Raw genomic sequence first — 13,497 nt, forward strand, 5'->3', positions numbered from 1 at the left:
CATGCTGTAATATCAGTGTTAGGGAGGCACAGACAGGAGACTCCCTGGGACTTGCTGGTTAGTCAGGTCCAGCTTAGCCCATGAGTTCTAGATTCAGTGAGAGACCAGGCCTTTAAAAACTTGGAGGAGAGTCACTGGTGGTGCACACCTCTTTGATCCCAGCACTCAGGAGACAGAAGCAGGAGAATCTTTGGAGTTCAAGGCAGCCTGGTCTACAAAGCCAGGGCTGTTACACTGATTAATTCTGTCTCAAACAAACAAACAAACAAACAAACAAACAAAACAACAAGAAAGCAAAATAAAACTATTTTATTTTGGAGCGCAACTGAGAAAAACACCTGATGTTGACTCCTGACTTTCACACTTACCACCGCACATAGAGAATTAATGAAAACAAACAAAATCCAAAAAGTGAATAAAACAATTTATTATAACATTCAGAGAGTGAGAAACATGTGAGTTTGTAAACTATTAAAAATGCCTCCTCTACACTGTAAAGATGTTATGCTAACACATCCAAAAAAAAAAAAAAAAAAAATCCCATGGCTAAGTAGGCACTTTAATCGGGCCATTCACTGAAACAGTCAGATTCAGTTGAGCACATAAGAAAGATTGTGATACTGTCACATAAAAATTACCTAGCTGGGCATGGTGGAACATGCCTTTAATCATTTGGGAGGCAGTAGCAGGTGGATCTCTGAGTCTGAAGCCAGTCTGGTCTACATATTGATTTCCAGGCCAGTTAGGGTGACACAATTGAGTTCCAGTATTAAAAATACCTATTGAGTTAAATGCTCATTATTTATCTAGAATTCAAAAGTAGAACAAGCTGGCTACTGAGGAACACAATGCTCTACATGCAATGAACTATTGACGCTATATACTTTTATAGAATAAAATCAGTGCCTTTAACTGACTTAACTGGATTGAGAAATGGAGAACCCATTGTATCAAATTATTTTCTGTAGAATAGAGGTGAACAGAAAGGCCTGAAAAGCTAACTTGAGTCCTAATCACTTTTTACAGATTTGTTGTTGTTCTTGTTTTGTTTTTCTAGACAGGGTTTCTCTGTGTAGCCCTGGCTGTCCTGGAACTCACTCTGTAGACCAGGCTGGCCTCGAACTCAGAGATCCACCTGCCCCGGCCTCTCATGTGCTGGGACTAAAGGTGTGTGCCACAATCCCCAGTTTATTTACCAATTTAAAATAATGGAAATGGATCAATCTATTACCAATTTACACTGCACAGTAATCAACATAAGCCAAATTATAAAAGAGAGATCTTAGAATATTAAATATTAAGTAGGCGTCACATTTAGAAGTTTTACAATTATTTTTCTCTTTCTTTTAAAAGAATCTTCATCTTAAACCAAGTATAGCAGTCATGTGGTACATTCCCAGAAGTGAGGAGGCTTAGGCAGAAAAAAGGTCATGTTTGAGGCCAGCCTGGGATACATAATGAGAATTCCTCATCCAAAAAATGGCCTTTCTCCAAACTCATACAGATCTGCCAGCCTCTGGCTACCATATGCTATCAATCCCAGGACTGAATCTGGTTTTAAATATTTTTAAAAGTCATTTATGGATTGATCAAGAGTAAGAGTGTGTGTCTATATATGCATGCACACACCACAGCTTGCCTACAGAAGTCAGAGGACAACTTTTCTGCTATGGGGGTTGGTTCTGGGGATCAAAATAAAGTTATCTGGCCTGGTTCAAGTTCCTTTAAATAGTCTTTATCTCAATGTGATGATGTGACTTTTCCAAAGGACACAGTAAATCCTTGCACACTATAGTTTACCAAACTCCCTCAGCAAGATTCTCTTATAAAAGAACAACAGTTAAAACATGCTCTAATCCATTTCAAATATGAATTCTAAACTCCTGCCATACTTAGCTGAAGGAAAATTCCAACCATAAATACAAGACTTTATGAATTTTCATTCTTTACTTTCCCCCTCCTTTTCAAATCAAGTCCACAGAGAAGAAAATTTCAACCTAGAATTCAACTGAAATGAAATTGAAAGCACTAAGTACATGGACAAGAGACTCTGGTTTGTGGATATTGTCAATTTCAAACAATGCTTTCTGAAGACAAGCGAAACAGCAATGTGCCAGAGCAAGCAAGCTATGTTCTCTTTTAACAAACGGTCAGCTCTAAATCTCATCATCAGCCCTGCAACAAAAAGCACGGCGACTTTGCAAGCAGAGAGGAATTGGTGTGCTTCAATGAGAACCACTGACCTTTCCTGAAGCAGCCTGAGCTTCTCCATAGAAATCAATGGAATAAAAGGTCATTCTGTGTAAGTGTTCAAATGGCAAATTTCTTTTCCTTTTAAAGCAAACTAATTTATTGTATAGAATGTCACAAATTAAAACTACTTCAATTTCAACTTAAAACTGACTTAAAAATCAAGGGGGCTGGAGAGATGGCTCATTGGATAAGAACGCATACTGCTCTTGCACAGAACTGAAATTCAGCTTCCAGTACCCTCAGCAGATGGCTTACTACTGCCTGTAACTCCAGCTCCAGTGGGATTGGACACATCTGACCTCATGTAGAGACACACACACACACACACACACACACACATTAAAAAGAAATGATTAAAAAACAAAGGCCCGAGGCTGTGCCCAATTGCTAGAGTGCTTGCTCAGCTTGTACAAGGCCCTGGATCAGTCTCTAGCACTGCATAAAACGGGATGTGGCAGTGCAAACCTGTAATGTCATCATTTGGGAGGTGGAGGTAGGAGGATCAGGATTTTAAGGCTAGCCTGAGGTATACAAGCCTGCCTCAAAAAACAAATAAAACAAGAAGAGCATCCTAAACAAAAAGGCATTACTTCAAACTTCAGCCTTCACAGAAGGCATTGGGAAAGAGAAAAGCCAGCTGTATCTGTCAAATGAAGAAGGTGGAGCCTGATGATCACCAATAGCAACCATCAAAAACAAACACATTTGCATAAAAATCCAGAGACTGAGAGCCAAAAAACACGAATTTGAGGCCAGCCTGGTTATAGAAAAACCTGAGCTAGACTGAGACCCTACCTCAAAAAACCAATCAACAGAAGCCACAAAGACTTTGGAAGAGATTTGCTTTTTTAAACGAATATAACAATTTTAAGAGCTATAGATGTAGCTAAGCAGAATGTTTGTCTCACTTACAAGAAGTCTTAGGCTGGGCATGGTGGCGCACGCCTTTAATCCTGGCACTCGGGAGGCAGAGGCAGGCGGATTTCTGAGTTCAAGGCCAGCCTGGTCTACAAAGTGAGTTCCAGGACAGCCACGGCTACACAGAGAAACCCTGTCTCGAAAACCCACAAAAACAAAAACAAAAAAACAAAACAAAAAATCCAAGAAGTCTTAGGTTTGATTTCAGAACTACAAAGTGGGAGAGCATGCTTGTATCTCAGCAACTGAGAGGTGGAGGCAGTGGGATGAAAATCTCTCAAGGTCATCCTATCCTTAACCACAAAGCATGTCTGAGGCCAGCCTGGGCTACAGGAGATCTGTCTCAATACCTAACCACCTAAAAATAGTTGTTGTTGCTTTTAAAGAGCCTCTATCTACACTGGCAACATTTTATTATACTATAGTTTTCATTTACAAAAAGCTGAGATTTTTCAATGATCTCTTAATACATTCAGAGTAAAAGATGAAAATTATTAGTCTACAAGCTGCCAAATAAATTGATTTTACTCTCAACACAACAGATATGAGGAAGGCAGGCATAGGCTTAGTAACCAGGGAGCATGTTTGGTTTTGGTCATAAGCCTCCTCCCTCTTCCAATCTGAACCTTTTATCTGACTATGCCTACAACCCCCATTCCAAACAATGCACCCAGTTACATCAGAACTCTCAGACTCCTGAACTGGGCTGCATAGACACACCCCTCTGAACAATCATGTAAGCATCTCTGTCCCTAACAACAATCAAATTTGGACAATTTCTATTCAGGTATATTTTCAATGTATGTGGGCATAAAGAATGGAAAGGCTTATCTGGCCTTCATTAGTTTTGGGTGCATGCACTGTAAGGCAAACTGTGTCCCTAATTAATCTATCAAAATAAAGAACCACCCAAACTACACCCCTTAGCAACCAAACTCTCCTTCTTATAGGCCCCATGAAAAGGGAACCATCTGCTGTGGCCCTCAAGAATTCACCTGCATGTGGCCAGCTGTCCATCTTAACAGTGTATCCCTTTCTAATATGTACTATCTCTGTGCTCCAAGCAAAGTTATCTTGCCCTGTTTGCACATCTGTGTGAACCCTTACTATCTGTGATTTAGAAGGAGGCTAATAACCTGGAAACATTCAACCTAGGCCCAGCTCGGAACAGCTAACAAGTAGCATGCTAATCTCTAGCCAAACAAAGACTACAGTTTGTTCTGCTGCTCCCCTGGAATATCCACCCTCTTCAATGCCACTTGTCTAAATTCTTCCTATCCTTTGATGAAGATCTGAAACGTTTGTTTTTCCTGTGTGAAGCCATGCCAACTCCCCTCCCTGCCTTTTAAACTGTAACATCACTTGTCTATATTCTCCTGGCACATCCTACCATATCCATTAGCTATTTTATTTCTTCCTTTTTAATTTTAAAATTTATGCATATGAATGTTTTGCCTGCATACCACATGTGTGCCTGGTGCCTGGAAAGGCCAGAAGAGGACACTGGAGCGGATGGAGCTGGAGTTAGCACAGTTCTGAGTTGCCATGCAGATGCTGGGGATCAAACCTGGTCCTCTGCAAGAACAGCCAGTGCTCTTAACAACTGACCCATCTCTCCAGATCTGAGTTTCTTCATCTTAAAGTGAAGATAGGAATAAAATGTTCAGGACTCATCAAACTTCTTTTGAAAGTCTGTATTCACAGAAATTCGTTTAAAGTCATACAGACAACAGTTCTTTGGTGAGTGAATAAATGAGACAGAGCAGACACAGATGAAATGATCACTAAGTGGGACTCTGGCTAGTCCTTGGTTGTTCTGCTATATTCTTCTTATGGTTGCCTCTACTTCTGTCTAATGCTTCAGAGGTAAAGGGCCATGCTTGGTGACACTAAGCAAGAGCTTTTGTATTAAAATCAACAAATGCTCTTTAAGTAATTCAGCCTTTAAAATTAAAATAGAACCAGTGATCATCAAATCTTGTGTCCTCACTATACCTGTTTGTTTCTCAAGACAGCAAGTAACTCAGGTTGGCCTTGAACCTAATCCTTGCTCCTTTGCCTCCCAGGTGCTGGAATTATAGGCATGCATTATCAGTCCCAGTCTCTGTTTGTAAATCTAATACTTTTCAACTTATATTATAATCATCATTTTTACGATTAAATTTTACACTAGATCACAAAATCCATAGGACAGAGATTTTTTTTTTTAAATCACTTAAAATGTTTATTTTGTACCTATTATGTCAGGCACTGTTCTAAGTGACAGGAACTCAGGGCTGATAAAACAGCCCCCCCCCCCCCAAAAAAAATCCTACAAATAAGGGTTAATAATGCATATTCTTGCAGAACACAAGAAATTCTAGCCTGGCAGTGGTGGCACATGCATTTAATCCCAGCACTTGGGAGGCAGAGGCAAACAGATTTCTGAGTTGAGGCCAGCCTGGTCTACAGAGTGAGTTCCAGGACAACTAGGGCTATACAGAGAAACCCTGTCTGGAAAAACAAAAACAAACAAACAAAACAAAAACTTAAATGTGTTGTGTCTCTTTAAAACTCCCAGGGTGGACTTCTAATCCATTCTACACTGTTGATGTGTAGAAGAGTGCGATTACCTGTGGACTACATGTGTGGGTTCTTCTCTGCACTGGCTCCTGGACTCTGCAAAGGCTACAGAGCTATCTCTTAGAGGTTTCAAGGGGTTGAAACCCCTATCATTAAACACTCCCGCAATACCCAAGCCTAATGTCCAAAAGCCAGTATGTGGACTCTTCTGCACAAAACATTAAGATTATATCTCAAGCTAAAAACAAGCCTTTCCCAAAACAAATTAGTGTTTATTTACTTACAATCCAGTAAGCATCCGGCACTTTTAAGGGCCCTTAATGCATAGAGTGCAGAATCCTAGCTGAAGAAAATACTGGTTCTTGGTCAAACAATTAGAACTATTTCTCTGGGTTTAATTTTAGTAGCTAAATGTTATTAAGGTGGAAACTATTTTCCTACAGATTTCCTAATAGAAGCAGAAGTACAAAACAGAAACCATAATCCATTCAAAGATAACTTGTTAGTTTAGTAAAATACATAATCCTTAATAAAGTCAAATAATATACTTCCCAAACTGATACTTTCTGTTCAAAGCTGTGGTGCTGGTGAAACAGCCCTGTGGGTAAAGGCACTGCTGCCAAGCCTGACGACCTGAGTTGGAAGAGAGAATGGATGCTGCACATTCTTTCTATCCTCTCACCTGTGCACTGTGGCATGCGTGTACTCGTGCCCACTTCATACAGTAGACAAATGTAAAATAAAGTAACGCTGAAGTTATAGTGGAACTTCCTACTTCTGCATCTGTTGCCTTCTACAGGCAGGTGTGTAGACAATTGGTAATCTACATACTGAGCTATTTTTAGCTGCTTGAAGAAATAATCTCAAGATGCATACTATGTAAAAAATCTAAGCAAAATTCCTATAAGGCACCAATATAATCATTTATTAGCTTCAGTCTGTCTGGAGAAACAAATAGTTAACTGCACAAAAGCTATATATTGATCCTGTACATTTGATTACATAAAAATGCTTGTAAAACTCAGATTTTCTAGAATTCTAAAACAATTTAACTAGGGCTTTGGTGGAAAGACAGTAGAAGATTTGAGACAGGGTCACATGTAGTGAAGGCTGGCTTTGAACTGGATCCCCTTGGAGACAGACTGTTGCGAGTCATTCAACGTATGTACTGGAATCTGAACTCAGGTCCTCTGAAAGAGGAGTAAGTGCTCTCAACTGCTGAACCTTGTCTCTAATCCCCGAACTTTTGGTTTTATGATGTTTGTGTATTAAAATTATGTAACACAACATCGCCATTTTCACTTAGAAAAAGTATAACCATGTGGTAAAAGTATGTACAGTGGAAGATTACCTTTCTCCTCACAACATGGGCAATACATGAGTAAGTGTATACATAGATACTGGTGAGGGCAGGGGGGTGAGGCAGAGAGGGGGGGAGAGGGAGAGAAGCGGGAGAGAGAGACTGATTGACTCTAAATATGGATGTCTTCAATTAAATATCCCCAAACAAACAAGTCCATTACATCCAGCTATATATTTAGAACTTGTCTAAAACAAGTCTCAAGGAGACCTCAAAACCAGTTTCTAATAGCACTATGCCATGACCACATACAGTGTGTGCCCTCAGTATCTGCATGAGCTTGTTCCAGGCCCCTCATCAGATGCCAACATCCCTCAAATACATGCTGTGTGTAATCTACACAGATCTTCCTTGCCCACGCTAGACAAATAATGTTCAAAGCACTGGTCTGTATTGCCAGGTTCTCTCACTAAGTCATTTCTAGATGATATAACTAATATAACATAAGCATTATGCAAATAGCTGTCGTGATATTTAGTTAAAATAAGGAAAGGAATATGTACATACTCATTATTGATGAACTATTTATCATGAAGATTTCCATGTGTGGGTCTGTTGGATTTTAGTTTTTGAACATACTAACAGAAGAGGGCCAACTGTATTTAAAAGCCAAAATAGTACCTACTCTAAAATCCATAATGTCGTAGCAATCCTCCGAAAGAGAAAACAGCCTACTGTCTAAAACCACATTTAATAATGAGTGTACCTGTTTCTAAGAGTCCATAGACAGGGTTGATGGCATAGGTAAGTAATATATTCAAATTACATGGTAATTTAAGACCTTGTTAATCTTTAATATATCTGTATTTTTCTTATATAATTTTTCTTATTATCCAACTGAAGAGAAACTAGAGAAAAAAATTTTCCCTTAGGTCATGACAAATTCATTTGTATTACAGAAAAACAAAAAGCAGACTCTCATTTTAGAATACTGAAAGAGCGGAGCACACACATGCAACCACAGCATTGCCTGCCCTCTCATCTGTCAGCTGCTCCACAACACCAATCTTTAGTATCCTGGATTCCAAGTGAAATTTCCTCTGAGCTACTGGAGTACCTGTCTGATACCACTGTATCCTTGTATCCTTGAGGGTTTTGTCTAAGGCACATTGCGTGTATGCTTACAGTGTGATTCCTGGCAAGCACCTGTTATTGTATGCCTGAGGCTTTGGGTTATGCTGTATCCTTTTGCCCTCTAGCAAGGGAGAGAAAGAAGGTTGGAGATGAAAGTCGGGTATATGGGTGGCTCCATACTATGTAACTGACCCACAATACAGTCTCTGAATACCATGGAACAGGGGCTTCCCTAGTTGGTATGACTTGCCTGTGTTGTTATACACTGTAGCTGGGACAACTCATAGTTCTACTGAAAGAGCACAATTGGAACCCTACACCTGCCTGATAAGCCTTCTCCTTTGCTAATCTGAATCTGTCATCTTTTGTTATAATAAACTGTAAGCATTAGAATAACAGCTTTCCTGAGTCCTCTGAGTTCTTCCAGGGAATTCACCAACCCTGAATCTTGGGAACCTGTGATACAAAAAATAATATAGCAAAATATGAATCTAAAAAAGGACATTCTGATATAAATGTCTGGTTTCAACGACTTCATTTCCAAAGAGGTAGGAATGATACTTCTGGCCGACAAAAATGCCTCGTAATATATGGATTTTCTTCTCAGCAACTATAAGGTTAAAGAAGTAGCTCCTGGCCGAGCATAACAGGGAGTTTCTGCAGAATGAAAGAAGCACTGCTCACTCCCACTGGCACCTCGATTCTCTAGACCATCTTCAGGAAGCAGTAATAAATGCCTTTGCCTGAGCAACAAATTGACGTGAGAAAGCACTTTGCTAACTCTATTCAGACACTTAGGCAAGTTTTCTTTTTCCCTTCCTCCCTCTCTTTCTGTCTGCCCTCCTTCCCTCCTTCGCTCGTTCGCTCCCTCCCTTCCTTCTTCCCTCCCTCCATCCCTTCCTTCATCTATCCATCTATCTTAGGCTGGCTTTGAATTCATGATATGGTCCAGGCTGACCTTTAACTCAAGATCCTGTCCCAGCCTCCTCAGTGCTGAGATTATAAATGTGTGTTACCACACTGGGCCAATTTTATGCTTTTGCAAAATAAGGCATAGTTTGACCCAAAGTATCAGGTAGACAAAGATTCTCTTATCAACTAGGAGCTAGACAACACACAGTCCTCTCTTTAGAGTGTGTACTGCTAAGGTACCAAGTCACACTGCAGGAAAGCATCAATTTCATAAATGATTAATGGATTGAAATTTCACCAAGGATTATAGCACTCAGGAGTTTGGTTTATCATACTGAAACTCCCTAGCTGTGTGGACTCCTGCCAGTTCTGTAACTTATAAGGTGTCCTCATGCCCAAGCCAGCTATACTGCTCTTTCCTCCTTGGGAAACACTTCATTGTTCCCTTTCTAAGGAAATTAACAAAGACAACTGTCTATGATAGAATTATAGACTAGTTATTGTAACTAGTGTCAAGAGGGGAGATTTTCATTTTTTAGTGTTGAATCAGAAGAGTAACAGACAATTGGTTTTCTTTTTGTGTAATAGGCCTAAAATATCCACAAAACCCCCTCACTTTTAATAAACCATATAGTCAGAGTGTCACCCAATTATTCCTCATCTTTATGGTGAACTTCACTGGGTTAACTGCGGAATGGAGACTGTAATGGCCTGACTATGACTGTCAGACAGCCTTATCTGTACCTCACTTTTCTTCGTGCAGTCTCAGAAGCTGCTACAGGTACTATTTTACCGTTCATTATTACTCTGTATACAAGTAAACAATCTTCAGACAAGATTAGCGAAATGGGGAGGTTCATATAGGCAGGAGTTGAGAACATGATGCTTTCAAGTCAAACTGAATTAAACATCAATCCCAACTCTTTCTACTCTATGATCTCAGTCAAGCTTCTTACCTTTTGTGTCTCAATTTTCTCATCTATAAAATGAGAATAAATATACTACCTCATATAGCAGTTTATTTTTAAGAATTAAATAAATATGTATAAAGAACTTAGTGTGTTTGACATCTAAATAAGTAATAGCTCCTACCACTACCATTACCACCACTTTTTCTCATGGAACACATTTAACTTCACCCCATCCTAAGTACCAAAAGCAAGGACAAGATTATCCTCTTGACAGACGGTTTGCTGGATATAGCAAAGCCACCCATTCCATGGGGATCCTGTACAACATAGCTGCTTCTTTGGTTATCTGCATAAAGGGATAGTGATCATGTACTGCATAAAACTACATGGAGACTAAATACAGTCTGCCCAGATATCCATCTGCATCACCACACAACATCTGATAACAGTAACAATGAGCTCCAGAACATACTTGGGATTTCAAAATTACCTGGTTTTCAGGTACTCAACCACGCTTGCAAGAATGAGACAATGTAATTCATGACATGAGCCCCCAGAAGGTAGTAAAGAGCAGGCTAAACAACAATAATTTTAAATGTCCCCTTCTTTCACATTCCCTGGTTAGGATACATTTCTTCAAAATAGTCAATGTGTGGAGGTTGGAGTATGTCAAGGGCAGAGAGTACCTGAGAAAAAGAAAAAAAAAAAATAAATAAAGACACAAAGTCAAATTTAGAGACTGAAAGAGAAAACCAAGTTTGACACAAATGCAAGTAAATGCTGTTAACTAATGACTTAAGGCTTATATCCTTAAGATATAATAATCCTTGAGATGGTTTCATCAACTTTCTACCTGAGAGAGGTTCTAGCTAAGCTGAAATGGGTTGCATCACACATAACCAAGCACTGCTCAGGAGAGTGGTGGGAAAGGAATGTCACAGTGGCTTTTAGAGCAACATCTCCAGCTTCCATTCCACTGCTCCTCTGCTAGCAAACGTTGACTACACACGTTCCACCTCCAGACACCAGGGCATAACCAGGGCATACAAAGCAGTGCCCTGCTTTCATGACTGGAGGAGAGGGATGTATGAAACAAGCACTTGCACAGTACAGAACCATGCCCTCTACTGCTATGCAGGACAAATCCAAGGAGGGCGGAGGGAGAGAAAACACTTCCTAGAAGTAATGCTACTCTAACACTGGAAGGCTGGTTAGGAGTTGGTCAGCTGCGGAGCAGACAATGCAGCAGTATGGGGGCAGCTTGTAGAAACAGAGGTACTCAGTTATGGAGCACAGTGGGTCAGAAAGCAGAGTGGTAAAAAGTCCAAGAGGAAGGCAGAAAACATAGCAGGCACGATCTTCTCGAGTTATGTAAGATATGATGGATTTTATTCAAAGTACAAGGAAAGAAGTTACTGGAGTAGGAAGCAGCCATTTGTGCATCTGAAACTCCAGCACATTTGAAAGCAGTAGAAAATAACGCAGTCTGCTCTTACAGCTCCTTAGTTATGCCCTGAGTCCTGGTTATGATGTCACACCTAGTTTGATAAGGAGAACTATTGGGCTCAAAGGACTAAGAAGAGATGAGCAAGAAACAGTGTGCCACAAGTACAAACTTTCTACCGCTCCCGCATACACACACATGCAGACACACACACACCCGGCCTCAGTGTGCAGCCCTAGGTGGCCTGGAATCTGCCATGCAGAGATCTGCCTGCCTCTGTTTTCCTGAGTGCTGGGGCTAACAGGTACATGCTACCGCACCAGGTTTATCATAGTTCTTAAGAAATATGTTCTTTTGTAGAGGGTTTGAATATTATAAAGCAGGTAAAAGAAGACTATCCATGTGGTCAGAACCCAGCCTTAGTTACGGAATTCACGGCCATCTCACTTGGAAAGTCTGCAACCTCTACATTTGAAGCATCAGCTCTATGTTAGTATTTCTTTCAAATAAAAATTACAAAAAAAAATAATAATTGCAGGATGTAAAATCTTGACTGTTCAGTTTTTACTTAGCTATTTCCTTATTACCATGATGGGGATGGAATCTAAGGGCTTATGCATAAGCTTCACCCTTGTGAAAAAAATTTAAATATCTGTTTAATTTATATCTACTGCTTTTTTTTCTTTCCGAGACAGGGTTTCTCTGTGTAGCCCTGGCTGTCTTGGAACTCACTTTGTAGACCAGGCTGGCCTTGAACTCAGAAATCCGCCTGCCTCTGCCTCCCAAGTGCTGGGATTAAAGGCATGCATCACTACCGCCCGGCTAACTGCTTATTTTTTAAACATTTAAAAATGTATGTATTGTATGAGTTGACAAGAGGCACAGTGTGCATGGAGAAGTCAGAGGGACCGTTCAGAAGTTGGGTCCATCCTTCTACCATGTGGATCACAGGGAATGGACTGACATCATCACCTGGCAGACAGAGCCTTTTACCTACTGAGCCATCTTGATAACCCCATAATCTCGTTTCAGCACTATCAAATATCTAGTCCTCAATCTCACAACTTTCTTTTTCTCTTTCTTTCTTTCTTTCTTTCTTTCTTTCTTTTTTTGTTTTTCTTTGGTTTTTGAGACAGCGTTTTCTCTGTGGAGCCTCAGCTGTCCTGGAACTCAAGAGCTTTGACTGCCCGACTCCTGAATGTTGGGACTAAAGGCTTGTGCAACCACTACCCAGCCAATTTCCTTGCTTCCTCTCTTTGTTTTATGTACAAGTGCTCTATCTGCATGCACACCCGAATGCCAAAAAAGAAGATAACAGCTCCCATTATAGATGGCTGTAACCTACCATGTGGCTGCTGGGAATTGAACTCAGAACTTTAGGAAGGGGGCAGTCAGTGGTCTTAACAACTGAGCCATCTCTCCAGTTCCCTCCCCCTAATTTTCTTACTTAAATAAAAAGGTATATTGTCTAAAGCAGGTGCTATAAAAAGATCCATACCACATCTGGGTGTGAAAGCTCATGTTTTTATTTCTAGTACTTGAGAGGCTAAAAGAGGACTGCCATGTGCTAGTGTGGGGACTGAATTACAAATCAAGTATCAGGTCAGTTTGGACAATGGTGTGAAACACTGGTTGTTTTTGTTTTTTGTTTTCTGAGATCTGGTTTCTATATGCTGGCCTTGAACTCAAAAGAGATCTACCACCTTTGCCTCTGGGGTGCTAGTATTAAAGATGTTTGCCACCATGTCTATCTGTGAGACCCTGTCTTACATTCTCTTATACACACACACACAATCAGAAAACAAAACAAAAACCTCAAACAATGACTTATAAATTATGATTGACTAATGTCTCTATCACTTTAAATTTTACTACAAGATTTCTCTTCCATTCCCCTTTTTTCTTTTTACAATTTACTTGTGCAAGAAACCTTGTTCACTTTAAAGGCTCTCCTTTTTCAATCATGTTTTACCTTTTTTTTTTTAGATGATTTGTTTTTATGTGTATTAGTGTTTTGCTTGCATACATGTCTCTGTGAGGATGTCAGATTGAAAATGGAGTTA

The 13,497-nt window shown here is 40.0% G+C and overlaps 1 protein-coding gene across 2 annotated transcripts in view; it reads right to left on the reverse strand.

The window, feature by feature from the left end:
- The window catches only part of Nlk (nemo like kinase), a 130,428-nt gene that overhangs the window by 40,487 nt on the left and 76,444 nt on the right, over positions 1-13,497 (reverse strand). For both annotated transcript variants that reach the window (XR_001779914.1, NM_008702.3), the window contains exon 3: positions 10,621-10,676. Coding sequence is in view for 1 of the 2 variants with exons in the window: in NM_008702.3 (NP_032728.3) it covers positions 10,621-10,676 (56 nt within the window). In the remaining variant the exon portion in view is untranslated. The remainder of the gene's footprint in view (positions 1-10,620; positions 10,677-13,497) is intronic.

This window comes from Mus musculus, chromosome 11 (assembly GCF_000001635.26).
Source record: "Mus musculus strain C57BL/6J chromosome 11, GRCm38.p6 C57BL/6J".
In the NCBI taxonomy this organism is placed as follows: Eukaryota; Metazoa; Chordata; class Mammalia; order Rodentia; family Muridae; genus Mus; species Mus musculus.